Genomic DNA, 25,058 nt, shown 5'->3' with positions numbered 1-25,058 from the left:
AGGAGCATGAATGGAAATTTAAACAAAACTCAAAAAATCTACCTAGATTTATAGTAGCTGGCGAGAGATGACCTCAGAGACAAAATAATGTAGCGCAGTTACATCCATTTTTTTCAGATCATGCTCAGCTATTATGAAATATTCTAGAAAGTAGAAGAAAATAGTTAGACTAATTACCAACTATATTTGAAAGAAAGGTGACTCTATTAACTATAACCAAGATTCAGCAAAACAAAGGCCCAGTGAAACATACGTTTTTGATATCCCAGCAGCAGAAAATAAATCAAATTGAGAGTACCTGATGTTCTGTCTTTCCTGAATCCTTAGCAAATTGTTTTTGCTTCTCTCTGGTGATTCTCCTAGTAACTCTGGGTTCTCCCATTCCCCTGTCAAACAGATTTAAAACCAAGAATAAGACAGCCAAAATCAAGTTTATGAAATGCTTTTTGTATGTGTAATGGAATGGAAGAAAGGAACAGAGAAAATACCTGGTGTCATCATTTCAATCATTGCTTCCATGACTATATTCTTTTCCGCTTCTCGGATTTGTGCTGGACTTATTTTCCCCATTCCGGGTCTCATTCCAATTTCCAAGAAGTCATGTCATCGAACCCATTTTCGCATGCACCAGCACGTGTCTGCTTTAGGAAATCGTTGATGTCAGAACTCATTATCTTCTTCTTCTGTAGATCTTCAGTATCTTCTCAACGCATCAATAAAGACAGATGAAGAAGAATTCAGTGTAGAGAGAGAGAGTGAGGGGAAGGGAAAAATAAAGTTTTGATAGTAATTTTACTGAGAAAGAACTTACAACTGGTGTTGCCTTCTATACAAATGAAAGCACATCTCCCATTCGATCTGGATAAAAGGGTCCAAGATCCTTCATTCGCTCTCCACGTCCTACCAGTTTAATTGGTTTTCCTGATACCTATCGACACCCAATTAAAGAGTATACTATCAACCTAAAACGTTGGTTAAGTAACTTTCTATGACATCATTGATCAAAGAAGAAGAACACAAACCTCCTTGACACTCAAAGCAGCACCACCTCTTGAATCACCATCTAGCTTTGTCAAAATGGCTCCTGTGATTCCTCTCTCTACATTGGATGGTGTCACCAGAGCTGTAGATGTACAGAAGCTCATCTTAGTATATGACTGATACAGGTCCTGTTCTGAAACTAATTCGTTTTCAGGATGTCTGGAATCTTCATGACAGATATAAAATTCAAACAGCGTACCTGCCAGCTTCTTTTCCAGTCATGGCATCAACAACTGGTAACACTTCTGTGGGATTTAAAAATTTCTTCACGTCTTTTAATTCGTCCATCACGCCTTTATCTGTCACAAATAGTCAATTTCATTACTAAAGCTGCAATAGATTTATGATACAATGACTATCAAAGATGAAAGATTACCTGAAGCCTCCCTGCATTATCCATGATAACTTCATAGACACAACTCTTTTTAGCTTCTTTTAGATCTTGTTTTAGCTAAATCTGCAGGTTCTCCTAAGCCATTTATACGAATGCACAGGATGCTTCAGAAGTAAAAAAGTTTCAATATCTATTCAGCTAAAATGACAAGTTGATCGATGGCAGCAGGTACCTAAACATCTCCAGTAATAAGCATGCAAGATTTTCCCTGCAGGTATCATAAACATCAGTTGTAATTTGACAGAGAGTAACTACAAACAATCCCATCAAAAATCTCCACTGTATTTTGAAAAAGAATATATGCTGCTTCGTTAGGTTGGTAACAAGCTAGCTCAAATAGTTGTCTATCCAACTCCTTGGAGCCCAGCAAACAAAATTAATGTAGGAGCTGAGTCATCACAGCACACATAAGTGATAACGAAGCAGATTTGTACCTTGCTTTCGCCATGAGCATCAACGTTGGGCCACAGGTGGTTCTTGACCTGTAACAAGGAATAAACGAAAGAAAACAGAAATCTGGTAACACATGAATGATAATGTAAATAGTACCTTGCGTCCTTGCCCAGCTCAGTTAGAATAGGAGGCACCAAACACTTCATAAAGCTTAGGAACATATCGAGTTGAATAATTTCGTGAGCCAGTAATAAAAAAAAATCAAAAGCATGACGAAATAAATATCAAAAGGGGAAAAACTTTACCAGCCTGAAAAAGCAAAAGCTGCATAACCACCACCCCAGGCGTGGACGAGAGAAGTTGCCAAAGGCCGGATAATCCTAAAGAACAAGATTGAGAGGAGCTTAAGAGCCCCACGAAGTTGCAAAGTTTCACTCTTTTGCCGCTCTAGTGGCAGTCTAAGAGCCCGGTTCTATATCAGCTGAAACGAGAAAGAAAAAAAAAAACATCACAAAGATGAGTCTGGGTTTATTCAACGAGAATTGTCAAAGCGCAAAAGTATGTGTATGTACCTGTGAGCAGATGACGAGACTCCTTGAGACAGCCAAAAAGTACAGTGTAGTATAGATATCTGAAAGAAAGGTCATTCTATTAATTATAACAAAGATTCAGCAAAACAAAGGCCCAGGGTTAGTCACACTCTAAGTGATATACGATGCAGTTTTTTACCTTGCTTTCGGTAGAATGATAATAGTTCAGCATCACTCCGCTATGAGCAGCAACGTTAGGCCATGGGTGGTTCTTAAACCTGTACTTGGTCAAACACCATCAATCCAATAGAATCAATTTTGATTCTTGAAAGCATCTCCGCGATCTGCAAATAGAGAAAAAGAAGAAGAACCATTAAATGCTAATTCGTAATTCTAATAGAAAAAGCTAAAGTGAAAACCCCTAAATAAACCCTAGAATTGTTATACCTCTACTTGCTCGGCCAAATTAGAAGAAACGCCATGGAAACAAACAATGTCCACCTCCGATCATCCTAAAATTAGACCAAACTCGTTACTAAGCAAAAACATAACAAAAGAGATTTAATGAAATTAGAAAAAAAAAGTGGAGAAACAAATCTCACTGCAATACTCTCCAGAAGATTAACAATATCATAGATACCGTCGTCGTCATCGTATCTAGACTCCTGAAACAAACCCCAATCCAATGTCCAGAATAGAATTGGACCATCGTTGTGTATGAATGCATCACCTAGAGAAGGAAGAAGAAACAACAGAAACCATACCCAAAAAAAAAAAAGATATCAGTTAGTTTCTGTATAGTGTGTGAAACGAAGAATAAACTTGAAAGGGATGAATTAGACTCACAACTTATATGGATGGGGAGAATTTGACGTGGACAAGGAAGAAGACGCACCACTGCCTCGAGTGACCTCAGCAAATCGCACATCACCAGCTATCCCCGCATATGATCTCCTGAAAAATGGATTCCATATAAAACAGACAAAAACAAGACTAAGGAGTAGAAACCAAAAATTGCAGTAAAACATTAGTTGTCAGATGAACCACCATGGAGTCTTCTAACTCCCATTAGGATCACTGAATATGTCTCTGTATACTGGTTAGTAAAACTCAAAAATCCAAGTGAGAAGAGAGTTAACTTACCATGGAAAGAAACAGCCTGCTCCTCCTCCTCCGATCATCACTTGCACCATATCTTGCTAATTCATCAACGATCCTGAGAAGAGATGGTGATGTATGTTTTATCAATGAAAAACAAAATCTAACGTGAAATTGTACTTACAAGAAGAGGATGGGATTTTTTTACCATTGATGTTGTTGTTCGGATCATCATCAAACAAACCTTAAGCAGTTTCGAGTCTTCTTCATTCTATAATCCATCTCTGACCTGCACATATACAGAATTAGAAGAATCCATATACATAGTTAATTTGCAAGTGTGAATTAAACAAACAACTTAAAAAGAGAAAACCAGAAGACAAACCATGAATCACCAAGTTCTGAAACATCATTCATTCATCAAACCATCCCACCCCGATCTGCACATAGAGAATTAGAAGAAGAAGAAACCATCGTTAATTTTAAAAGAGCCAAGGTGAAAACCCTAAAAAAAAATTTAGAAAAACCCAATAAGATTTTAAACATGTACTTGGTCGTCAAAACAGATGAAGAAACGCCATGGAAAAGAAACAAACAAGCAACGTTCTCGGGCTCCTCCGATACTCACTTGGCACCATATACTGCTAAATTCAGCAAAAATACTCAGATTTAGAAGAGAAGATAAAGAGGAAATCTCTAATAACTTACACGATGATGGATGGGGAAGAAGATGACTATACAATTAAAAATGTCGTTGTTGTTGTTTGGGTAATCAATCATAAACCCTAATTCTGCTCTGAATCTTCTTCATTCTTCAAGAATCATCACCGAACGCTCTCCGATCTTCACTTCTCTCTCATTGTTTTTTGGTTTTTTTTCTCTGTTCGGTGAAGTTAAGAGTCTGTGTTATTTCTCAAATAAATGTTGTATTTACAAACACAACACAGATGTGAAAAAAGAAATATGAAAAATTACATAGGTGCAAATCTATACCTCCAGAAGTATGTTTCCCTTTTTTTTTTTTTTTCATCGTTCAAGTTTTGGAGAGACAGTTTGTAGTCACGGACAGCTGCAGAGGAGAAGAAAGTATCAGAACAACACAAAGAGTCGAAAAGAAAATCTCTCATAGATTAGGTGAAAAATTACCTGTGACAAACACCTCTGTTTTGTTTTTATCCCAAGTGCTACTGCAGCAACCATCAAATCAGCTGGAACGAGAAAGAAGAGAAAACAGCATTAGAAGCAGGGTTAGTAGTATAACTTGGTAAAGCTCAAAAATCCAAGTAAAAATAATAAAGAGAGGAGAACAAAGTTAACTTACCTTAACAGCATGAGGCAATGACAAGTACCTTTTAGCTCAAAGGATGGTGCGTTGAATTCAAGTGCCTTGTCGAGTTCCAACTTCAGTAGCACCTTGTTGTTCACCCAAAAAAAAAATGAGTATTGGTTAGAGGATAGAGATAAGCTTGTAACAGAAGAACATGAAGAAAAGAGTAAAATTTTGAGATGACTTACAGAGCAATAAGAAGAGGATGTCCTTTCCATCGTTTGGGTCCATAATTCAGCATCATTCTTAACAGTAATGTGAAGGAAGTGAATCACCATAAGTATATCTCCATCATCTAGAGAAGCTACAACAACAAAAACAAAAAGTCACAGTCTCACTTATGGATGGGGACTACTGAAGCAAACGTATAGAGTGCTTGTGAGTAATAGATCGACTTGCCTGAGTAAAGCAAACAATTCAGATGAAAGTTGGAACACACACACACACCTGTTAAACCAAAAAATAACAAACAACCCCGTTAAAAAGCACGGCGTTGAATTTTGGGGCCTTGTCCAGTTCCACTTCAGTAGCACCTTGTTGTTCAACAAAGAAAAAAAGGATCAATGGGTAGTCAAGGATGAACTTGAAACAGGACAAAGAAAAGAAAAATATAAGAGGAATTTAAGATCACTTACAAAGCAAGAAGAGGAGTATCCATGGTTTAGGTCATAATCCCTCACACTTCAATAGCACCTTGTTGTTCAAAACAAAAACAAAAAAAGGGAGTATTGGTTAGAGGATAGAGATAAGCTTGTAACAGAAAAAGATAAAGAAAAGAGTAAAACTTTGAGATGAGTTACATAGCAATAAGAAGAGGATTTCTTTGCCATCGTTTGGGTCCATAATTCAGCAACAATCCTTAACAGTAATGGAAAGGAAGTGAACCACCATATATATATAGAGAAAGAGAAGATCAGTTGAAACGAGAAAGAGAAAACAGCATCAGAAGCAGGTTAGTATAACTTGGTAAATCTCAAAATCCAAGTAAAAAGAAGAAACAGAGAAGAACAGAGTTAACTTAATTAGTCTTGAGTCTTCTTCTTCTTCGTTCTTCAATCCATGTCTCTGACCTGCACAACAGATACCATATAATTAGATTAAAACCATATTAGTTATTTTTACAAGTCTGAATCAAACATCGACTTAAAAAGAGAAACCCTAAGAAGAAAAAAACCCTAGAATTTTTAAAACCTGTACTTGGCCGTCGGTCAAATCAGAAGAAGAAACACCAACTATGGAAACAAAACAAGCAACGTCCTTCGATCCTCACCGCGCACCAGTATTATATCCTCCTGCAAATTCATCAAACGAGATACTCAAGAGTTAGAAGACAAGACAAGAGAAGATGTCTTTAACTTAATTAAGAAAATAAACCCTAGAATTTGTATACCTTCTTAACTTGCGCGTTCGAATAAGAAACCCTAATTCATCAATTAGAAAGACAAAAAGAGAAGAGACGGTGAGTGAGTAAGTGTACGTTTTATCAAATTATTTTCTAAATTATGTAATGAAAACAACAAAATCGAACATGAAATTGAACTTACACACACGATGATGGGTTGGGGAAGAAGCTGATTTCATTGATGATGTTTGGGGTCATAAAACCCTAATTGTGCTCGGAATTTTCAAAACTCAGCATCAACGAGAGAGCGTCAGATGAGAGAGAGAGTCGATCGAACTCTCTCTCTCTGACACTTTTTTTTTTTCTTTTTTTTTCTCAGATCGCAGAAGAGTGAAGAAAGAGATAATTGAGACTCCGTATTTATATAGGCAGATGTGTTTATGTTTGTTGCCTCATTTATTATAAAAAAAAAAAAAGGAATAGGAAATAGGAAATCTTAGGGTAAATAGGAAAGGAAATTTATTAGAAAAAAGAAAAAAACTTTATTAGAACGTTATAAGAAGAAAGAAAAAGGAAATAACTCTATTAAAAAAAATCTTTATTTTAAAAGGATAAAACAAAAAAAAGGAAACGTTGGATTTTTGTTATGAATCGTAAAACAATAACGACGTCGTTAGAAGTTTCGGTTTCGTTGACGAGTCAACAACACAAGAAAACCTCTACGACGGTCAGAAGGTTTCAGTTTCTCGCACTTAATTGCATGCGTAACAGGTTTAGAAAGATACGCTTGGGCCGTCGCTCTAACTCGGCCTACTTGGAATTCACTTCTTTGCATCACGCTTTTATCACTTCTTGGCATCACGCTTTTATCAATGAGTGCCTAGATATCTCTATACTATTAATATAGCTAATCTTAAAATTAAGCCTCCATTTTACCAATATAAACAGTTTATGAGCTTTACTACTACCTATCATTCGGGAGGAGGAAGTGAGCTGCTGCTATTGAACACCCACCTTAACACTCCTCTACGGAGTTGACTCCACTCGAGTAATACCTTCTAGTCCCGACCAGTTCTCTTCTCCTTACATACTAATACCAAAACACACGTAGTTAGTGGTTCTTAATGCATGTTCCGTTACTATATTACTCGGATTCAAACTCGACAAAACAAAATACTCCAATTAGTAGTTCTGTTTACATGGTACTAATCTCTTTATATGTGTTGAGATAAATTTAAAGACTTGTAAATTTCACCGTTTTACATAACTCTCTCTCTTTCGCTCTCCCCCCCCCCCCCCCTTTAAATGTCCTCTAAAACTGTTTTTTATCATATACATAAGAAATTATATAGAGCATATGAAACGTGGCCGTATGTATATTCGTAACTCAGATTCTCTCTTACGAATTACGATTATATGTGTTTCGTTTCGTTTGTTCGTATGTATAATGGACGTTTTTTCTTTTCTTTTCTTTTTTTTTGTTTTTGTTTTTGTCGGGTCTCATTTTCGGAGAGAGAGAAGCTCGAAGCTCCTCCTCAATGGATCTTCCCGAGTGTTTCTAGCAGCACGAGAAAAGGTCGAAGTCTTGGATTCATTTCCTGATTGGATTCGCTGGCTTGTCGATGATGCACGGTTACTTCCTGTTCCCACTCCGCCACTTGAAGTGACCAGACGGCTAGATGATCGACTAATATCGCTCGGTCCACAAGCGAAACTTGGACGAGAACTTGAAGCCATTGCTCTCCTTGATGAGCTTCCGTATCTCGAGGAACTACGTAATCTTTCCGAGTCACCACCGTGCTGTGATAGTATTAGAGAGCAAAATACAGTTGAGTCAATCTAGCGAGGGATAGCATACTCCTAGGACTCTGATCAAACCTAAACAAAAAAACGGATTTTTACCGAACGCTTGGACGAAGGTCCATCATCGGATGCCGAGCGATCACGCGGAGTAGAAGTTGTCGGATGCCTTCTAGAAAAAGCCTCAACTGCACCTGAGAAACGGTTCTCGCGGATTTCCTTTCCTGCCAAATTTCAAAAGACATAGTAACAAACAACTCAACTAAGCGCGGGAATTTGGTTTGAGATTTCACAAATTAAAAAACAGAGTGGAGACTTACCAGGAGTCCTCTCTTGTTTCTCGAGAGAAGGTCCTGCAGCAGTTAACCCCTGTTTTACACTTGTATGATTCTTAAAACATATATAAAATATATTTACATCTCTATATGCTTGAATAGAGAGAAACTCAAGAGCCAACAAGAAAGCAGAGTGAATTATACCCGTGTCCGTGAACTAGAACCAGAGCTGGAACCGATTTGAGGATACTTAAGAACTGTCCAGTCGAATACATAGTCAAACTGATAACCTGCCATTAAGAAAGAAAATAAGAAATTGAAATCGAGATTATATATGCTTGAATGAATAGGAAATATACGCGATATGAACCTTCTCGAATAAACAAGTCCCGGAATAGCCTCTTAAGGTAAGAGTAATCAGGTTTGTCATCAAACCTTAGAGACCGGCAGTAACGGAAATACGAAACAAACTCAGTCGGTTGATTTTTACACAATACCTGTTCTTCACATCAATCAATGCTTAACTCATCAAAGCTAAAAAATAAGATAATGATCACAATACCCTGAAGCTAAATGTTGAATTTTTCGATACCTCTATAGGAGTTGCTACTTTCTTCTCACTAATTCTGTCATACTTCTGCTTCTTTGTCCCAGCTTTTAATCCTTGCCAGGGTAATGAGAAAAAACTATTTCAGCATTCGTTGGAAAGAGGTACCAAAACTGAGAATGACATAAATGAAAGTCTAAAGATCGGTATGGAGGAAGCTGTAGAGTCTTACCTCCCTTTAAGGAAATACATAAGCACATAACCAAGAGACTCCAAATCATCCCTTCGACTTTGTTCTTTAGAGACACCAGCAAGAGATATTACTTTATCAGATTCGACTACACAAAGTTTGGAAATTTAATCTTATATGAAAAAGTGCTTACCAACTCCAAGGTGAGTGTTCACACTTGCATACCGAGCTGTTCCAGTGAGGTTTTTGTTTTCTCTGCCCCAAAGTTTGATATTAACTTTTCAGCTACATATCAAATATCAGTCAGGACAGGGAAAACGAATAATAACCTTTACCTGTACGGAATGTGGCTGTGAGTCAGAAGGTCTCTGTACTTCTTCCCCAGACCAAAGTCGATGATATACACCTGACAGTTAAACCATCTAGGATGTTCATAAATCTGACCATAACTATGCATCCATGATATAAAATCATAATAAAGAGCAGTCAGACAATTTTCCCGAGATGGCACCTGATTTGCTTTGCGCCCAAGGCCCATTAAAAAGTTGTCGGGTTTAATATCACGGTGAAGGAAGCCTCTAGAATGCATAAACTCGACTCTGTTAATCTGAAACCGTTGGAAGGTTGTTAACAACATTAAACACAGTTCTCGGTTATGGATGAAGACATGTTATTCAAACCAAGAAAAAAAGAGAACAGGAAGATACTACTGACGAGCTGATCGGCAAGCATGAGAACGGTTTTTAAAGAGAGTTTTCTGTTACAATAGTTAAACAAGTCTTCAAGACTAGGACCTAGAAGGTCAATAACCATAACATTGAACTCCCCTTCAACTCCATACCACTTGAGGTTAGGAACACCAGCTTGAACAAAAGTAAAAAAAAAGAAGCAATTATTGAGGATGAAATAAAATTGGAACGAGAACATATACATTGTTGAGATGAAGAAGGAGACTTACCTCCTCCTTGAAGCAGCATATACAACTTAGACTCATAGTGGAGTTGGGGATGCTTAGTTTTCACAGATTCCTGAGAACGGAATTGAGAGACAAAAAAAGAAGAAGAATGAAAATAGCAAACAAAGCAAAATCAAATGGGCTAGAAGAAGAAGGGAAGTCTATCAAAAACAATCATCAAAGTCTAGCATTTGTAAACAAAAAGCTTACCAGCTTGACAGCAACTTCTTCTCCGGTTTGAACATTTACACCTGCAAGTGATCAAACAAGATAAACACCTGAAACATTTAAATAGAAGAATTGAGAAAAATCTTTGATAGTTGTTTGATGTAGTTACCAAGATAAAGCTCTCCAAATGAACCGCTACCAATTTTCCTCCCAAGTTTAAATTTTCCACCAAAGACAAGATCCATATTGTTTGTTGTTTTTCTCCAACAAAACAATCAAATCTCTAAACCAAACCAAAAAAAACACAACAAATCGAACAAACCCTATTGATTTCAAAACTCGGCCCTAGAATCGCCTTCCAATCAGAATCAAACCCTGTTGAAGTGACACCTCTCAGAATCTCGAATTCGACGACACCCAAAAAAAAAAAAAAAAACTTTCAAAGATTTCACTAATCAAAAACAAAGACAAAAGCTCTCATGGGAGAGATGAATCACGGAACCGTCTTCTTCTTCTTTCTGCCTTACCAATTGACAGTTCATCATAATCTCAGGGTCCCCTCTCCCCCACCCGATTGTCAATTTTTAGCCAATCCCTCCCTTTGTACTTACTTTTGGTTGGATAAGAAATCGAAATAACTCCCACATTCATTCATTCATTCATTCATTCACACACATAAAAGAAAACGTAAACCTTTTTTAGACCCAAAAATGTCGACTTCTTTCTGTTTTCAACAATAATAATAAGAGACAAAGACATACCTAAAGAAGTTAGGAATACCTAAAGAATCGTAGAGATACGATTTTTCTTTTTGGGGGATGGATGATGACATTTGTCCGTTTGTCTTCTCTTTTTGGTTCCCTCACACAATTATTCCATCCATCTTCAACAGAATTTTCATAGTGTTTTTTTTCTTTTTCTTCACGTCACATAAAATTTCATTGTTTATGAGAGATTTTTATTATGACATGCCACGTGAATATCTCTATCTGTAATAACAACTCTAAATTAAAATATATGGATAACGAGTGACAAATAGGCATTCCAATTTAATGTTTTTAGTATATAATTAATTTTGCAATACTCAATTTGGGCACAACAACTGCATTCCCCATATATGTTGTCGTTACATGGATTTCAAAGTTTTTTTTTTTCTTCTTTCTGATTAGGAAAAACATTTATGAGTCTCATGCGAATAGATCTACCAGACGTGACAAAACAATATCATAACTCGTTTGTTTCTTATTAGATAATTTTTTTAAAAGCAATCAAGGTGTCTTTCTTTTTTGGTATAAAACATCTTACATTGATATAGTTTGCTTCTCTAATTAAATGGGATTAAATTAAAAACACTTGTTATCTATTGCTGTTTTCTCTTTTCTTTTTTCCTGCCACCTATATATGTGATTACGTTAATACGCAATGTATTGCAATTTACAAATTAGGATTAACAAAAAATATATAGAAGATATATAAAAGAAAAGAAGAATTGTTTTATTCTCTGTATTTGGCATTTGTCTCCAACTCGATTTGGTTTACTTTTAGTTTAATTACTCAGAGTCTGGACGTCTCAGGTTGGGTTCCATTCCACGAGGCGTCGGATTCGAGAAGCTCCTGTCAATGGTCTGTTGCTCCGAACCACCTGACGACGACGACTCCTCCTCCGATTCGCTCTCTATAATTATATATTGTTACAAACCGATTCTTATATTATGAATACAAAGGATTATATGAAATAGACAACTATAACGTTTTAGCTAGCTTTGCAAAGGAGGAATAATGGGAGATTTTTTCACGTACCGAATAGTGACTTAACCGATGGTCTCTTTGGTTTTGTCTCTTTCCTTTTTAGTTCGGCTGGAGTACATATGTAAACCGGGAATGTTGGAGTTTTGTTGCTCATATCGAATTATCTAAAAGCATTTCATATTATATACTTAGAAAGGATGAAGATAAAATTACCTATACCGGGGACTTGATAATCATTGACGATTTCGAAGTTTTTGTATGTGTAGCCGACAAAATTTATGTCTTTTGAAGATAACATCTAGCGGATCAACAACATAAAGGGGAAAGAGTGTGAATGAATTTTTTTGTTGTACGTAGTAGAAAAAGGTAATTAACTCGACTTACTTTTCTCCATGGCCCTGTTCTACAGGGTGCTTGAGTTTGATTATCTTCCTAAACATTCATTCAAATGAATTAATTATCAAGGAAATTGATATACATACAGCAATTAGGAGAATAATTAGCTAAAAAAAATGTGAAAAGATATAAATCAAACCTCATCGAACTTCTCAAAGTTTTGAGTATCCAAATCGTCGTTGACCTCAGGAATAAACGCAGCTTCCATTTGGTAAATATTTTCCCACTCTACACCTTCGAACCAAGGATGTGCCTGCATGTGACATCTTGTGGATTGGATCAACTCGACTTATGAAAATTTATGTGTTTAAAAACTTCAACTTTAACTACTGTAACTTTTTACTATACGGAAAAGAAATTAAAGAAAAGAAAAAAAGAAAAAAAAAAAGAAGAGAAAGATACCTTAATTTGGGAGGCACCAGTAGTAGAGCCTAATCGTTCGTTAACGCTACACAAAAGCTTACCAATAAGATCCCTTGCTGCTCCTGGTAGCCTTGCTTCTTCAGGGAACTTCAAATGTGTTTTCCAATTCACTATCTGTTTTTTTTTACATGTATACGTTACACTGTAGCTAATAAATACATAAAGTTCATAAAAAAAATAGTAATTAAATTTTTACAAAATTATTTGAACCTTTCTACAAGTAGACATTGGGTCGTCGGCGTAAAAGGGTGGATACCCAACAAGCATCTCGTACATTATAGCTCCTAGTGACCACCTGGATGGATTATTTATAACTTTCTAAAATGACTTTGAATGTTTTTTTGTTTTTTTTGTTAAAAAATAAAATGGAGACAGGTGTGTACGGTACCAATCACATTCCATGCCGTATCCTTTCTTTAACAAGACTTCAGGTGCAATGTAGTCTGGTGTACCAACGGTTGAGTAAGCCTGTAAGTGTTACACATTACCAACAACAACTACTTCAAATTAGAGAGATATATATTGATATAAAACCGATTATGAATCGAAACTGAAATTAACCATACTAATCCGTCGGAGTGTACATACAAGCATTCTTCGATTCTTCTGCCAATGTTGCAATTGTTCTTGCTGCGAACGTCTAGGAGCGGTTGACGCACTCTCTTCCTTCTCTGAACCTCCTCCGCTACCCGAATTGCCTACCAAGAAATCTTCTCCTTCAATAACACTACAATCCAATGGCTTACATAGTCCAAAATCAGACAACCTCAAATGTCCATGTCTATCAAGCAACAAGTTATCCGGCTTTATGTCTCTGCAACACCAAAAAGAAAAAACATCTCAACAGTGTGATCAGTAATGACGACTAATTAATAAGATCCGGCCAACCTGTGGATATAGTTGCGTTTGTGGATAGATTCGATAGCCAAAACAGCTTCAGCGACATAGAACCTAGCTTCATCTTCACTTAAAGTGTCTTTCCTCATCAGAAGTGTCATCATATCGCCTCCGGGCAAATACTCCATGATCAGGTAAAGATACTCGTTGTCTTGAAAAGAACAGTAAAGCTTCACTATACAGTAACTGTCTACTTCTGCCAATAGATTCCTCTCTGCTCTTACATGCTCTACCTAACAGAGAAAATTTTCAAAACTTTTAGAATAAAAACTCAGTAAAACCCAAAAAAGAGAGGTGTGGAATTAATATTATTATAAAAATGTGTAACCTGGCCTCGGCGAAGCATTTCTGATTTCTTGAGTTTCTTCATAGCAAAAACATGACCTGTGTTCTTCTCTCTAACAACACGAACCTCTCCAAAAGCACCTTTACCGATCATAGTTAGGAGTTCGAAATCATCAGCACTTATTTTATGCCTTTGGAGTCTCATGTACTCTGTTTCTTTCTTCTCAAGAAACTTTATAAGATTGTTTTGATCTTCTTCGCATACATCTGCATCTGCTAGCTTCTTCTCTAGCGTTGTTCGTCTGCCAAAGTTAAAACTTTATTATACATGAAGACTCCAATATGTCTTACAGAGAAAAAATAGCGTAAACTTAGCACCCAATTTTTTGCTCTTTATTCTCGTTATAAAAGGAATATACCTTTCTTTCCTCTCGTTGAGGTTCTTCATCTGTTCCTTATAATGATTCTCGATGTATTGCTTCGCTGCAGCAACTTTTTGTTTGGTTGTATTAGAGAGTGCTTCTCCTCCGTCTCCGCCTAGTGGTGGAAGTTTCGACGTCGTTTCTGTTTCGTCTCCTCCGTCGGGGACGGTGGTTTCTGCGCCGCCACCGCCACAAGTGCTTCCGGAGAACATATCTTTTTTACGGGGCTTCTCTCGTGGTTGAAACTTGTGAAACCAACTTCTTGCAGAATCCATATTTCTTCTTTTTCTTCTTAAATTTTAAACTCTAATCTAAACAAAAAGGGAAAACCCTAAGATTCAAACCCTAAAAAAGAAATCGAAACTAAAATGAAATTAATGAATTTAAAAAAAAAAAGAAAAAAAAAAAGAATTTAAAGGAACCCTAGATTGAAAGTTATTTAATTTCCCAGAAAAATATATTACTAGGAAATAAGATAGATGGTTGGAGAAAATATTGAACGTACCTGATGAGTGTCATATCTAAAAAAAAAACAGATAGAAGCGGAAAGATCGGAGAATAAGATACGGTTCCCTGATCGATATTTATCGGAAAAGTAAAAACAGAAAATGGGAGAAAGAAAGTGGAATGATGAAAAAACAGAAAATGTCGGGTTACCGTAGAACTTTGAAAGCGATTTGATCATATATAGAGGTCTCGATTATATTCTTATTTATTTTTTTGGTTTTCTTGAGTTTCTTGATTTTCTATTCTTTTCCTTGTTTTGTAATATTAGTTGTATAGGGAATTGTTTACAATTTAATTTATACTTGTGATGTTGACTATAGACATTTAAGTTTAGTGGTTGTCTCTACTCTCTGCGCACTAGTTTCTCATTTTCAATGAAGCTTAAATGGTTGATATATACGGATTTTTTTCTTGTTTTAATTACTATAAATATTTAATTAGTTTATTTACGAACTCAGAGGAGATTACCAACAAAACATCAGAACGCAAAATCATGCAATTCAGGAACATGTATATGATCTGAAAAACACTTTCCCAACAAATTCGTGAATCCATATATAATCCGGTCCTTTAATCAAAACTATAAAAAAACTTTCATTAACAGCTTGACCGTATTACAGATATATTACCACGTTTACATGAAGATAAATAAATATACTAATATTTAGATATTAAAGATTGTCAGAAGAAATCGAATTTTGTAGTGACATAAAAAGGTTTTTGTCTTGTAGTGAGGGGAGTTTGGAGAAAAGGAGACATCAAAAGATGATGAAAAAGAAATGCAAAAAGTCAGAATAAATAATATCTTCTACTCCACTACTTAAGTTACCAACAGAATCTTTTTATAAGCATTTTGATGTTGAGATCTCAACCTAAGCAACTTCCAAGACATAAAAACTCTCTCTATTCGTCTCTCGTCCCCAACCAAAACACACGCAATTCATGTCCTACACCAACTTTACCACATAAACTAAATTCACCAAAAAGGGCACTTACGCAGTCACCAACTATAGATTTGTTCCAGTAATCAACATCACGTTTTGTCAGTAATCATAACATATTCGAAGTTGACTTTCTATTCGGCTCTTCTGGTTTGATTATCAGCTTCAATGATAATATCCAAATACAGTTTGTCTTAACTTGATAGATATCCAACTTTGGTTACCAAAATCAAAACTATTGCGCTCTATGTATTGCAATTATCTTACAAACAAGGCTTAATAAAACACTAGCCAACGTTTCACAACTGCCAGTTTCGTCCTCTCCGACCAAACTCCGATTAGTCTATCGTCTGTACCGATGTCGTTTGAAGTTGAAGTACAAATGCAGAATACCACGCTCAAACGTGCATTTGAAACCTTTCTTGTGAGAATACTCCCATTCTTTGTTCACAATCCGGAACGCCTGAAAAGAAACAACAAAAAGTTGAGCACTGATATAGCACGAGAGTCGATGATGGAAACCTGCGGTAATGGTTCTGAGTACTTACAATGTCTTCATATGGCGGACCAGCATGGAACCGGATCATACAAGTTTCAGCGCTTGTACCATCTTTTTCGATAGTGTATATGGGAGCCTTGATCTTGTCTACTAAATCCGGGTAGAAGATGTTAAACTTGTACCCTTGAACGATTTTTGGAGGCGGGTTATCGTGATCATAGTGCGTTTGGTTATACTTATTCCATTCATAACCCGTGTGAACCCGGTTGAAATACTTAGGTTTTCTTGGCCGGTACTTGTCATGCCACCAGTATACCTAGAAGATAGAATAATTGGCTTTAAAGTTCTAGAAGTTCAAAATTTATGGGTAGAGAAGAGATAAATAGCGATAGGGGTTCGACAAAAAAATATATATATAGCGATAGGGGTACGTACTTCAGAATCGAGGTTCACTTCAGCATTAGAGCCAAATATGGCATCACCATCCTCCATTGCTCCCATTACTTTCATTGCTTTAAGCTCCAAGTTATCTTCTACAGGTGCTGGCTTTGAGGCCATAGCTTCTTTCAGCCGCTTCTTCTGTTTCTCCAACACAACCATCCGTTTCATTTCCTGTTATAGCCGCAATAATACTATAGGTCAGTAAAAGCATCAACGAATTTATGGGCAAAAGTAAACTGTAGGAACTGATAAAGAGTACCAGTAGCTTCTTGTCTTCCTCGGGATCGATTGCTTCTTCACGATCATCACCGTGCATGAGCTCTGGCGAAAACGAACCAGCTGATTCTGCTGCCTCATCAGCTTCTTCTTCTTCCGCAATAGGCTCTGGAGAAAATGCTTCTTCAGCATCTGAAAGATTACTATCTTTTATCTCTTCCTCATTTTCTTCCACCACACGTGTTAAGCCATTATTAACTTCTACATCTTCTTCACCCTCTGAAAGTTGCTCGAGGCGATGTAAATGTCTCCTCAGCATCTCAGCGTGTATTTCCTTCAAGCAAGCCTGTTGAACATCAAGATAACCGGTGAGTATGCAAAAAACAAATCTTCTGTTTTCAAAATCTAATATCTCACAATCATCAACAAACAAATACCTTTGCCTTGTATATTTCGAGGCGTTTAAGAACCGCTTCCCAATACTCTACTACTTTCGCTGACCCAGAACGCAGCTGCGATTCGATGTCCATTTGCAGTTCTAAAAGCTCCGCGTGGGTCTTCCCATCGAGAAGTTTTTTCACATCAGCTTCAACACCAGCGTGTAGTCCCCTCTCTTGAGCAAGCAATTCTGCTGGAGGTTCCTCCCCTCGAACTCTAGCTCGATCAAGGGCATCCCTTTTACGAGCTTCAGCTAACTCCCAATCGCATACCACAATAAGTGCCTAAAAATATTATCGTATTTAGCATTCATATTTCTCATACACATGTATGTAATTACATAAGAAAGAAGCAAGAATGCTAACCAACCGAGAAAAAAGAGACAACAAGGGGGTCTATAGAATATATATATTTTCCGGATTGCGAAATTCCATACATGAATGCATGCATCACCCAAATGAAACAAATGAGACTTAATAGTAGAAAATACCTCCCAATACTGTACGCGTGTTGGAGTTGCCCGATCCAAATCCAGATACATCTTGATATCATCGCGCAGCTCTTCCATATCTTTAACAGTGAGTCCCTAAATCACACACGTCAGGAAAGAATACGTCAAAATTATGATAATCACAACACTGAATAAATCAAACCAGCAAACTCTTCTTTGTTCACTAAAAGAGAACAACTACACAGTCAGAGACTTTGTTTAACGAGAGATCTCGACTCCCCATCTCAAAAGCTCACATTCTGGTTCTCGTTCTTTTAATACTGAGCTAGAAATTCAGCCAAATTCCTATACATAACCATTTTCCGGTAGACTCACAGGATAATCTATCTTATATCAAGCTTCTTGCCTCTCAACTACTGTCTTAATACAACTGATCCCAAAGACTGAAAACTAGGCCCGACAAAGTATAGACTTAAGTGAAAAAGCTCCATAACTTAGTATGGTTTTACAATTCAACATAATCTTCGTAAATACCTTGAAAACCATGTAGGGTTCACTAAGCTCGATATCCAAATCATCCGAACCATCCAAGTGCTTGCAGAGGACGTCGATCGGCTTCAGTCGACCTTCACGTAATCTGATCTCTGACCTCACCTTGCTTTGATCGAAATGGAACTGTAGATGAAGGAGATATATCAAGCACCATACACCAAACAAATCTAAAAGAGGAATTAATTGCAAAAACAAAGACATGAAGTTATACCTCTTCCTCTTTCTTCTCCCAATCATGGAACTCAGCTCGAGCACGTTCTCTAGCTAATAATGCCTGCAGACAATAAAACAAATTTAAGTCAGTAGATATACAGTATGAACCAAATTGGAGAGATGATAGGGTTATATGAAATCTAATCATATCCATCCCTCTGTACCAAACAATTTTGTGAAAAAAGTTAGGGCTCTGTTTATTTTTAACATGAAACAGAATTTACCATTTCTTCTTCATGTCGAGCTTTCTCCACTGCTCTCTCTTCTCTCCTCTTCTTAACTTTTTCAACCTCGGTCTGCGCATTGAACAGAAGTGTTTAAGACATAAACCAGAAAACTCATTCCACCAGAAAAAAATAGCAAATAGTTGAAGGAATCCAGGAAATGAAAAATTCCTGTCTTTCTAATATAATCAGTAACGCTTATAGTACATACCATCCTTTCCCTGGTTCTTCTCTTCTCAGCTTTAACAGAAAATTCTTCCAGAGATACTCCTCGGTGAACATCTTTTTCAATCTTCTTCCGCCACACAAACCTGATATCAATAGAATTTCATGCATGAGGATGCAGACTCTAAAAAACCAGTTTATTCACAAGTGTAATCCGAATAAATTGATTACAAACATTCATATTAAGCCACTTTAGCTACCAACTTATAAAATTTGCACAAGTAGAAAAAAGAAAGTCGTGCCCTAATCCCTATGATATTTATTTCTCTGGTTAAAACTAGGAACGAACTATGGTCAATAATAATCTTACAGCCTATTCCTAAAATTATACCAGCAAAAGTCAAAAAAAAAAAAAACCATACTACCATTTTCTCAAAAGTGATTCACTTACGTCTCAGTGAGATTCGAATCCCCAAACGGGTTTGAATCATTGGAGTACCCCGACACTGACTGAGTCTTCAGTTTCTTAGCTACACGTAATGCCTACAACGAATATAACAAGTAGCATAAAGTTAGCAACCAACTCCAACAGATTCAAGGTGTTAAACAACAAAACAAAGAACACAAACCACGTAACAGAAAACAAAACAATTACCTTCCTCTGGGCCTTTTTGGACATATAATCCTTGAGTTTATCCTCCGAGTAAGCCTTAGATGAAGAAGATCTCTTTTTACTCTTCCGTCCATCATCACTGTCAGTGGATTCATCACGCGAGCTGCTACGGCGTCGGGTCCGACGACTGCTGCTGCCTTTACTCCTCCTGGAACTCCTGGGAGGCGACAAATCATCAGAACCATCTGAGTCAGAAGTGTAAGACTCAGACTCAGACCCAGAATCGGATTCATCTCTCCGCTTCTTCTGCTTTCCACGCCTATCTCTCTTACTCTTACCATGAGAACCCATATCTCTGTCCAAGATGAAATTTATCAGTTCCACATCTATCGAAGACAATTCCTCATGAATTTCAAATTAAAAAAAAAAAAAAAAAAAATACAAAACCTAATTAACCAATTTTGAATGATAACAACTGCGAAATCAAAGGCTAAACGTTTCTAGATAACGAAACTGATGCATAGAGAATTAGCAGAAAGTAGGAACACTCATTGCGGTATTCAATTTTCCCCCGACAACTAATCCAGACCTCTACGATTTGAAAACGAAGGAAAAGCTCATACACTCACGAGCAGTAAGAAAAATAAACCTAAGCAAAAACGATTGAACCAATTAACAGCGGAAGGAGAAGAGTAATTGCAAACCTAGTTGGTGAAGAAGATCTGAAACCAGTGGCGGTAGTTACGGGGGTGATTTTTCGGCGACTGAGCGACGGTGGCGAAGGCGGTATAAGCTTCTCCACCCCGATGAATGAGAGATCTCCTCTCCAAGGCAAACAAAGGGTTTATATTTAACAAGTTTCAGGGATAATTTCGTCTTTCACTCTCATTTTTTTTCTGTTTTTCTTCAAGGGCTTTTTTTATTTAATTGTGATCTGTTTCCGTTAAAACGACATCGTTTTCATCAAAATCTCTCATTACTATAGTATTTTGACTATTTTCTAAAAAAATTGTGATCTCTATTAGAAAAAGAAAACTGTAGAACCGACATCGTTTTCATTAAAATCTCTTTTTTTTTTTTTTTTTTTTTTTTTGTCACACCGTTAAAATCTCTTTTGGACTTTTGGAATTTTTTTATACAAAACATCAAATACAATTATACAAAAAGACAAAAATTGGAGTCAAAAACAAATACGTACTTTTATGAGCACAAGCGTATATTGCAGGCTAGACAAACACAAAATGTCAACTGTTCCCAAGGTAAACTACCAATCATCATCGGTAATAAGCCATGTGTCTTGATGACCTGAAAGGAGAGTTATCGAGTGGAGACGGTTTCCATGCTGCCACAGGCTTTTTCTTCTTCTTCACGACTTTGATTTCAGACCGGAGCCAAGATTCTACCACGGAGAGGAGGTTGGGTGCGCTTTTCAGCTCCTCAATATCTGCCATTTTCGATAAACCATTTAGCTCACCGTCCTGAATATATGCCAAATGTGTCGCCCATGTCTCTAACCCGTCGAATATGTGAGTTGCATATACAATCGTAGCTCCTCTCTGAGTTGACCAATAATGTTATTATATAAACAAGTCAAAGATCATGTACTAACCAAACCACTGGCTAATGCACAATAACAAACTCAAGAGAGCATTATTAAACTGCATTTACTCGTCTGAATGCTATAAAACCTTGTTCATTTGGCTAAAGTGTGAGCAAATAATCTTCCCAACTAACAAGTGCTCTAGAACTCAAGAAGTGAAACTATAAAAACCGGTACAAGTTCTCTTCTTTTATATTTGCATTTGAAACTGCATGGTACTAGTAACTTTCCCACTTTTGGCACTAACACAAATCATAGACATGCTAAGACCTGATAGGCTAATAGTAATCATAGGTAACATCACTTAGCAGCAACCAATATGGAAGGCTTGTCCTTGTATGGTTAAGCATAATATTCCAGTTACTAACCGATAGAAGGGTGCACGCAATCGTAGGAACATAAGAGATATTAAAGAGGTAAACAGAATAATACCTGATCACATTCTTCTACGAAGAATTTCAACAAATCCATCCTTGCAACGACGTCTAGGTCCACAGTGACCTCATCAAGTAATAATACCTGCGATCAGATGAGATATTTTATAAGAAGTTTTTAAAATCAGGGTCAGCAATGATGAAAACAAAGTGGAAAACGAGGTTCTTTTTTATTAAAGCCAGATGAGAACATAACCTAACTAGGACCATGTGAGATCAGAATAACCAGCCTCTCTGAAACAAAATGTTCTTTTTATACCTTGAATGGATGTAAGAGTCCCATGCATATCTGCACTCGCCGTTTCTGCCCATCAGAAACCTTATGCATACGCCATTGAAGATTAATATCAAGAAGATCGATCAATTTTTCTCTTCTTACAGGATCAATCCCTTCAACTAGTAAGACAACAAAACGAAAATCTCCTTCAGTCTAAGCCTGAAAAAGGGGTAATAGAAGAGAGAACAAAACAAATTACAGAATATCATTGCTATGGGGCAGAGAATATTACCTCCAAATATCATATGTTCTGCTGAAAAGTCTCCTTGGAGAGGAACCTCGCCCTGAAAAGTAGCAGAATCAAGAAAGTAAGCAATCTCAGAAGGATAATGCGGTTATGTGATCAAAGATTAGTTACTCCCTAAGCAATCAAATTCCTGAAAGATCTCACGAAAAGCATGAGAAATATGGAGGCAGAAAGAACAGTAGGGAAGACAACTCACAGCTGAACCAACGGTTTTACTCCACGATCCCCCAAGATAAGACAAGTCACCACTGCAAACAAGTTGAGTATCATGGAAAGCCGAGCGGCTAAGAACTTGTACAACGTTTTTTCCTCCCACCATATGTTTTCCAGCCAAAATCTTCAATAAGGTTGTCTTGCCTGAACCAAAGAGTTCCAAAGGAACAAAAAGCCTTAGTGTTCCAGAAGAACCAAATCAAAACCCATAATTTTAATAGCTTAGAGTAGCATCTATTGCAATTTCCTCAAGCTAATCGTAGGCATATGATCACATACACATCTTAACTTCTATGATTCAAAAAAAGGCTAAACTAAATTCTATCCAAAAAAAAAAAAAAAAAAAAAAACCGACCTAAGAAGGAAAGAAGCCCCAATAAAATAGTAAATTGCAGAGGCAGAGGGCCAATTTCAAAGTTGAAAACTCTGAATTAAATCAGAAGAAGAAGGATGTGTTTACCAGATCCATTGGCACCAACGAGAAGGCAGCGAGAGCCAGCTGGGAGATCGAGGTTGAAGTCGAAGAATATAGGATCCTCAACTTCGTATGCAAACTGCATACCGCTAACTTTAATGGCGTCATCGCCACTCGCCGTCGCATCTTTCTCCTCCGCCATTTTTTCAGTAGTTGGTGGACGGACCGACGTTGTTCACTTTTGGTCAAATTATGCGGTCCTTCTGTTAAATATGTTTCGTTCAACGTTCAATCCACGTAATACCAATATATTTTTGCCACGTCATTACGATTTTTCCTCTTTCCACGTCGCCACCGCCACGTCAGTATTCTAGTCATCACGCAACATCAACTAAATACGACGGCGTATTCTGCTGTATATTTTTTGTTTTTGTACTATCTTTCTTGTACATTTGCTTTATCTTCAGTTTAGGAAATTATAAGTACGTAGAAACAAAGAAGAACTTATGAAAAATCCTCTTTTAATATATATTAATATCTCAGTGGTCTAGATGATAATGATTAGTGATAATTTGATAATGTAACAAAGATGATTGTAAGGGAAGGAAGAAAGAAAAATAAAACAGAGGGAGTATGGGATTACAAAGAAACACAACATCAAACTTACCAGTAACATACATCAAAAAGACTGTTGGCTTTTCACCATTGTCTCGTGCTCTCAAGTCACAAGAAGATGAAGCCGGACTTGTCCACCAACTTAAAATTTTACACTCCATAGATCAGAAAGCTGCCCAACCTGATGCAGCTCCTGTTGACTTGGTCGATCCTGATCCCGCCGTTGAAGGAAGATTCTTCTGCAGAGTATTACCATATCAAGAATAATTGAAAGTAACTCACCAAAAAATATATAAATGCAATATTAAGAAGACAAGTTTTTGTTTTTTTTATTACCTTAAGCTGAGTTAGATCAGATAGAGGCTCGTTCCTGCGTCTTGTGTTATCAATTGAATCTTTGCAGCCATCAGATGCAATCCTTGACGCGACGGGATCGTTTGGTGGTGGCGGTAAAGGTGACCTGGTTATCCCAGCAGCTTTGGGAGGTGGCGCAAGTGCTAGTGGTTTTGGTTTCCCGGTTCCTGAAAGAGCAGCTGAGAGCATCCCAGTGCCATTTGTTGTTGGTTTGGGTTTCACGTTGATTCTTATGGTTTCACCTTCCTTTAAAACACACAACAAACAAAACAACAACCAAATGGTAAGATAGAATTTTAGCATTACCAAGATAAACAAAACCAAAAGATCACTCTCTTCTACTAGGAACGGCTTAAACAAAGATCTTAGTTATAACAAGCAAGAACTCCAATCACGTCAAAAACTAGAGCTTACGAGATAGATTGGGGTTCATAAATCAGGGACACCAACAAGATAGCAATGAGAATGATAGTTGTACATTGAATCAATCAATTCTACATAGATCTGATAGCTTCAATCAGATAGATAACGCACTGATCTCTTCTTATCTTAATTAATAATCCCTTAAGGTTTACGGAACAGATGAGTTTACCTTCAATCTGTGATTAACGGCGGGATGGATATCGATATGATTATCGCTCTCACTCGTTTCTCCGGTCTCCTTCTCTTTCTCCCTCCTAACGTACTTTTCATGATCCGATAACGCCACATTGAAATCAAAAGCTTCGTTCCTCTCAGCGAACCCTAGCCCGATAAACGCATACTTCCCTCTCCCGTCATCGATCCTGAGAACGAAATACCTAGACGAATCGAGGGACGGCTCGACGGAGTTCTCCCTCCGTCCAGGATCCACGAAACAGGCAGCGAACAGATCGCCGGAATTCGAATCCTCGAGACGGATCTCGCATCGATCCTTGCACGATACGACGCGGAGCCTACCGGACCAGATCTTATCGGATTGAAGCCACTCGCCGCACTTGTATCCGCCGGATGTGGTTCGCGGTGGGATCTTGTAGACGGAAACCTCTCGCACCACCAGAAGTGTGTGCTCGAATGACTCTTCCTCTTCTTCTTCCTCGAACGACATCGAAATCTGCCAAATCTCAGAGGCCCTGTCTCTCTGACGAGTTTCGGAGATAGACGCGTGTGATCGTTACGAGACTTTGAAAGCTTTTTTACGAGACCAGACCGGAACCTCTTTCTTTTTTTTTTTTCTTTTTTCTTTTTTTTTTTTAAATATTTATTTTTGGTTACCATTATTATCCTTTTAAAATTTAATTTAAATACACTCTCTAATCAACGTAATCATAAAAGCCAAGATGTGTATATGAGTGAAAAAATTTAATCTGGAAAATTGTGTTCAGCTGCTTAGTTCATTAATCATAAATAGGTTGATTAGTTTAACAATAAG

At 37.2% G+C, this 25,058-nt stretch overlaps 6 protein-coding genes across 13 annotated transcripts; all 6 read right to left on the bottom strand.

The window, feature by feature from the left end:
* Positions 1-92: 92 nt before the first annotated feature.
* LOC104738900 (uncharacterized) lies at positions 93-6,517 on the bottom strand. Of its 3 annotated transcripts, XM_087483962.1 has the most exons (30): positions 6,328-6,517; positions 6,174-6,204; positions 5,975-6,075; positions 5,802-5,853; positions 5,569-5,641; positions 5,183-5,230; positions 4,972-5,087; positions 4,778-4,869; positions 4,603-4,643; positions 4,450-4,525; positions 4,197-4,336; positions 4,007-4,097; positions 3,842-3,896; positions 3,665-3,745; positions 3,502-3,574; positions 3,205-3,312; positions 2,961-3,088; positions 2,806-2,870; positions 2,558-2,702; positions 2,401-2,459; positions 2,134-2,309; positions 1,870-2,038; positions 1,608-1,643; positions 1,418-1,510; positions 1,241-1,340; positions 1,023-1,123; positions 812-928; positions 489-700; positions 299-386; positions 93-143 (listed from the first exon to the last, which is right to left on the bottom strand). In XM_087483962.1, the coding sequence occupies exons 5-11, from the start codon at positions 5,624-5,626 to the stop codon at positions 4,264-4,266; spliced, it is 504 nt and encodes a 167-aa protein (XP_087340088.1). In that variant the 5' UTR covers positions 5,627-5,641; positions 5,802-5,853; positions 5,975-6,075; positions 6,174-6,204; positions 6,328-6,517; the 3' UTR covers positions 93-143; positions 299-386; positions 489-700; positions 812-928; positions 1,023-1,123; positions 1,241-1,340; positions 1,418-1,510; positions 1,608-1,643; positions 1,870-2,038; positions 2,134-2,309; positions 2,401-2,459; positions 2,558-2,702; positions 2,806-2,870; positions 2,961-3,088; positions 3,205-3,312; positions 3,502-3,574; positions 3,665-3,745; positions 3,842-3,896; positions 4,007-4,097; positions 4,197-4,263. The 3 variants fall into 3 exon arrangements, with proteins under 3 accessions (XP_087340088.1, XP_087340090.1, XP_087340091.1); XM_087483964.1 differs by lacking the exons at positions 93-143; positions 299-386; positions 489-700; ... (15 more) ...; positions 4,007-4,097; positions 4,197-4,336 and having other exon boundaries at positions 4,603-4,664; XM_087483965.1 differs by lacking the exons at positions 93-143; positions 299-386; positions 489-700; ... (15 more) ...; positions 4,007-4,097; positions 4,197-4,336 and having other exon boundaries at positions 4,603-4,664; positions 5,569-5,853; positions 5,981-6,075.
* Positions 6,518-7,325: 808 nt separating this feature from the next.
* On the bottom strand, positions 7,326-11,025 carry LOC104738898 (casein kinase 1-like protein 9). 2 transcript variants are annotated; one of them, XM_010459111.3, is made up of 14 exons: positions 10,230-11,025; positions 10,103-10,143; positions 9,896-9,965; positions 9,652-9,800; positions 9,449-9,544; positions 9,273-9,343; positions 9,131-9,192; positions 8,980-9,043; positions 8,793-8,886; positions 8,571-8,697; positions 8,405-8,490; positions 8,246-8,315; positions 8,028-8,149; positions 7,326-7,925 (listed from the first exon to the last, which is right to left on the bottom strand). In XM_010459111.3, the coding sequence occupies exons 1-14, from the start codon at positions 10,303-10,305 to the stop codon at positions 7,626-7,628; spliced, it is 1,428 nt and encodes a 475-aa protein (XP_010457413.2). In that variant the 5' UTR covers positions 10,306-11,025; the 3' UTR covers positions 7,326-7,625. The 2 variants fall into 2 exon arrangements, with proteins under 2 accessions (XP_010457413.2, XP_087341924.1); XM_087485798.1 differs by having other exon boundaries at positions 8,793-8,863; positions 10,230-10,928.
* A 313-nt stretch (positions 11,026-11,338) lies between these two features.
* LOC104738897 (uncharacterized) lies at positions 11,339-15,009 on the bottom strand. 4 transcript variants are annotated; one of them, XM_087483961.1, is made up of 14 exons: positions 14,890-15,009; positions 14,738-14,805; positions 14,230-14,543; positions 13,854-14,112; positions 13,517-13,758; positions 13,217-13,442; positions 13,017-13,096; positions 12,839-12,923; positions 12,608-12,742; positions 12,345-12,458; positions 12,194-12,241; positions 12,023-12,107; positions 11,861-11,917; positions 11,339-11,735 (listed from the first exon to the last, which is right to left on the bottom strand). In XM_087483961.1, exons 3-14 carry the CDS (start codon positions 14,505-14,507, stop codon positions 11,611-11,613), a joined length of 1,734 nt encoding a protein of 577 aa, XP_087340087.1. In that variant the 5' UTR covers positions 14,508-14,543; positions 14,738-14,805; positions 14,890-15,009; the 3' UTR covers positions 11,339-11,610. The 4 variants fall into 4 exon arrangements, 3 of the variants coding, with proteins under 3 accessions (XP_087340087.1, XP_087340085.1, XP_087340086.1); XR_015579804.1 differs by having other exon boundaries at positions 13,195-13,442; positions 14,738-15,009; XM_087483959.1 differs by having other exon boundaries at positions 14,230-14,538; positions 14,738-14,972.
* Positions 15,010-15,799: 790 nt separating this feature from the next.
* On the bottom strand, positions 15,800-20,388 carry LOC104738896 (splicing factor Cactin). The gene is made up of 13 exons (XM_087483958.1): positions 20,197-20,388; positions 19,535-19,847; positions 19,331-19,422; positions 18,926-19,025; positions 18,715-18,786; positions 18,489-18,551; positions 18,260-18,400; positions 17,765-17,860; positions 17,274-17,558; positions 16,880-17,182; positions 16,615-16,791; positions 16,229-16,495; positions 15,800-16,143 (listed from the first exon to the last, which is right to left on the bottom strand). The coding sequence occupies exons 2-13, from the start codon at positions 19,841-19,843 to the stop codon at positions 16,024-16,026; spliced, it is 2,025 nt and encodes a 674-aa protein (XP_087340084.1). The 5' UTR covers positions 19,844-19,847; positions 20,197-20,388; the 3' UTR covers positions 15,800-16,023.
* Positions 20,389-20,528: 140 nt separating this feature from the next.
* LOC104738895 (ABC transporter I family member 19) lies at positions 20,529-23,048 on the bottom strand. Of its 2 annotated transcripts, none has more exons than XM_087483956.1 (6): positions 22,724-23,048; positions 22,247-22,407; positions 22,036-22,087; positions 21,786-21,922; positions 21,525-21,611; positions 20,529-20,936 (listed from the first exon to the last, which is right to left on the bottom strand). In XM_087483956.1, exons 1-6 carry the CDS (start codon positions 22,878-22,880, stop codon positions 20,922-20,924), a joined length of 609 nt encoding a protein of 202 aa, XP_087340082.1. In that variant the 5' UTR covers positions 22,881-23,048; the 3' UTR covers positions 20,529-20,921. The 2 variants fall into 2 exon arrangements, with proteins under 2 accessions (XP_087340082.1, XP_010457410.1); XM_010459108.3 differs by having other exon boundaries at positions 20,529-21,048; positions 22,724-23,043.
* A 134-nt stretch (positions 23,049-23,182) lies between these two features.
* Positions 23,183-24,948, bottom strand: LOC104738893 (uncharacterized protein At1g03900). Its single transcript, XM_010459105.3, has 3 exons — positions 24,240-24,948; positions 23,630-23,893; positions 23,183-23,532 (listed from the first exon to the last, which is right to left on the bottom strand). The coding sequence occupies exons 1-3, from the start codon at positions 24,732-24,734 to the stop codon at positions 23,458-23,460; spliced, it is 834 nt and encodes a 277-aa protein (XP_010457407.1). The 5' UTR covers positions 24,735-24,948; the 3' UTR covers positions 23,183-23,457.
* Positions 24,949-25,058: the final 110 nt, after the last annotated feature.

This window comes from Camelina sativa, chromosome 14, assembly GCF_030686135.1.
Source record: "Camelina sativa cultivar CO46 ecotype springtype chromosome 14, ASM3068613v1".
Classification (NCBI taxonomy): domain Eukaryota; kingdom Viridiplantae; phylum Streptophyta; class Magnoliopsida; order Brassicales; family Brassicaceae; genus Camelina; species Camelina sativa.
This window is presented reverse-complemented; position numbering and strand designations above follow the sequence as displayed.

Bases quoted from the DNA above. Each gene is read 5' to 3' on its own strand.
- LOC104738900 (XM_087483962.1), bottom strand. From the start codon at position 5,626: ATGGACCCAAACGATGGCAAAGAAATCCTCTTCTTATTGCTATGTAAC. The intron at 4,870-4,971 runs GTAAGTCATCTC...GTGAACAACAAG, and splicing joins CATCCTCTTCTTATTGCTCT to GTGCTACTGAAGTTGGAACT. The intron at 4,644-4,777 runs GTAAGTTAACTT...TGGTTGCTGCAG, and splicing joins CATTGCCTCATGCTGTTAAG to TAGCACTTGGGATAAAAACA.
- LOC104738898 (XM_010459111.3), bottom strand. From the start codon at position 10,305: ATGGATCTTGTCTTTGGTGGAAAATTTAAACTTGGGAGGAAAATTGGT. The intron at 9,344-9,448 runs GTGCCATCTCGG...TTTAACTGTCAG, and splicing joins TTGGGCGCAAAGCAAATCAG to GTGTATATCATCGACTTTGG. The intron at 7,926-8,027 runs GTAAAAATCCGT...ATACTATCACAG, and splicing joins GACCTTCGTCCAAGCGTTCG to CACGGTGGTGACTCGGAAAG.
- LOC104738897 (XM_087483961.1), bottom strand. From the start codon at position 14,507: ATGGATTCTGCAAGAAGTTGGTTTCACAAGTTTCAACCACGAGAGAAG. The intron at 12,924-13,016 runs GTACCGTACACA...TAATCCATCCAG, and splicing joins TACGGCATGGAATGTGATTG to GTGGTCACTAGGAGCTATAA. The intron at 11,736-11,860 runs GTACGTGAAAAA...ATATAATTATAG, and splicing joins ATCGGTTAAGTCACTATTCG to AGAGCGAATCGGAGGAGGAG.
- LOC104738896 (XM_087483958.1), bottom strand. From the start codon at position 19,843: ATGGGTTCTCATGGTAAGAGTAAGAGAGATAGGCGTGGAAAGCAGAAG. The intron at 19,423-19,534 runs GTAATTGTTTTG...TATTCGTTGTAG, and splicing joins CCAAAAAGGCCCAGAGGAAG to GCATTACGTGTAGCTAAGAA. The intron at 18,401-18,488 runs GTATAACTTCAT...CTTCATCTACAG, and splicing joins GGGAGAAGAAAGAGGAAGAG to TTCCATTTCGATCAAAGCAA.
- LOC104738895 (XM_010459108.3), bottom strand. From the start codon at position 22,880: ATGGCGGAGGAGAAAGATGCGACGGCGAGTGGCGATGACGCCATTAAA. The intron at 22,088-22,246 runs GTGAGTTGTCTT...GCTACTTTTCAG, and splicing joins GTAAAACCGTTGGTTCAGCT to GGCGAGGTTCCTCTCCAAGG. The intron at 21,923-22,035 runs GTAATATTCTCT...TTGTCTTACTAG, and splicing joins AGAACATATGATATTTGGAG to TTGAAGGGATTGATCCTGTA.
- LOC104738893 (XM_010459105.3), bottom strand. From the start codon at position 24,734: ATGTCGTTCGAGGAAGAAGAAGAGGAAGAGTCATTCGAGCACACACTT. The intron at 23,894-24,239 runs GTAAACTCATCT...TGTGTTTTAAAG, and splicing joins CCGTTAATCACAGATTGAAG to GAAGGTGAAACCATAAGAAT. The intron at 23,533-23,629 runs GTAATAAAAAAA...AATACTCTGCAG, and splicing joins CTGATCTAACTCAGCTTAAG to AAGAATCTTCCTTCAACGGC.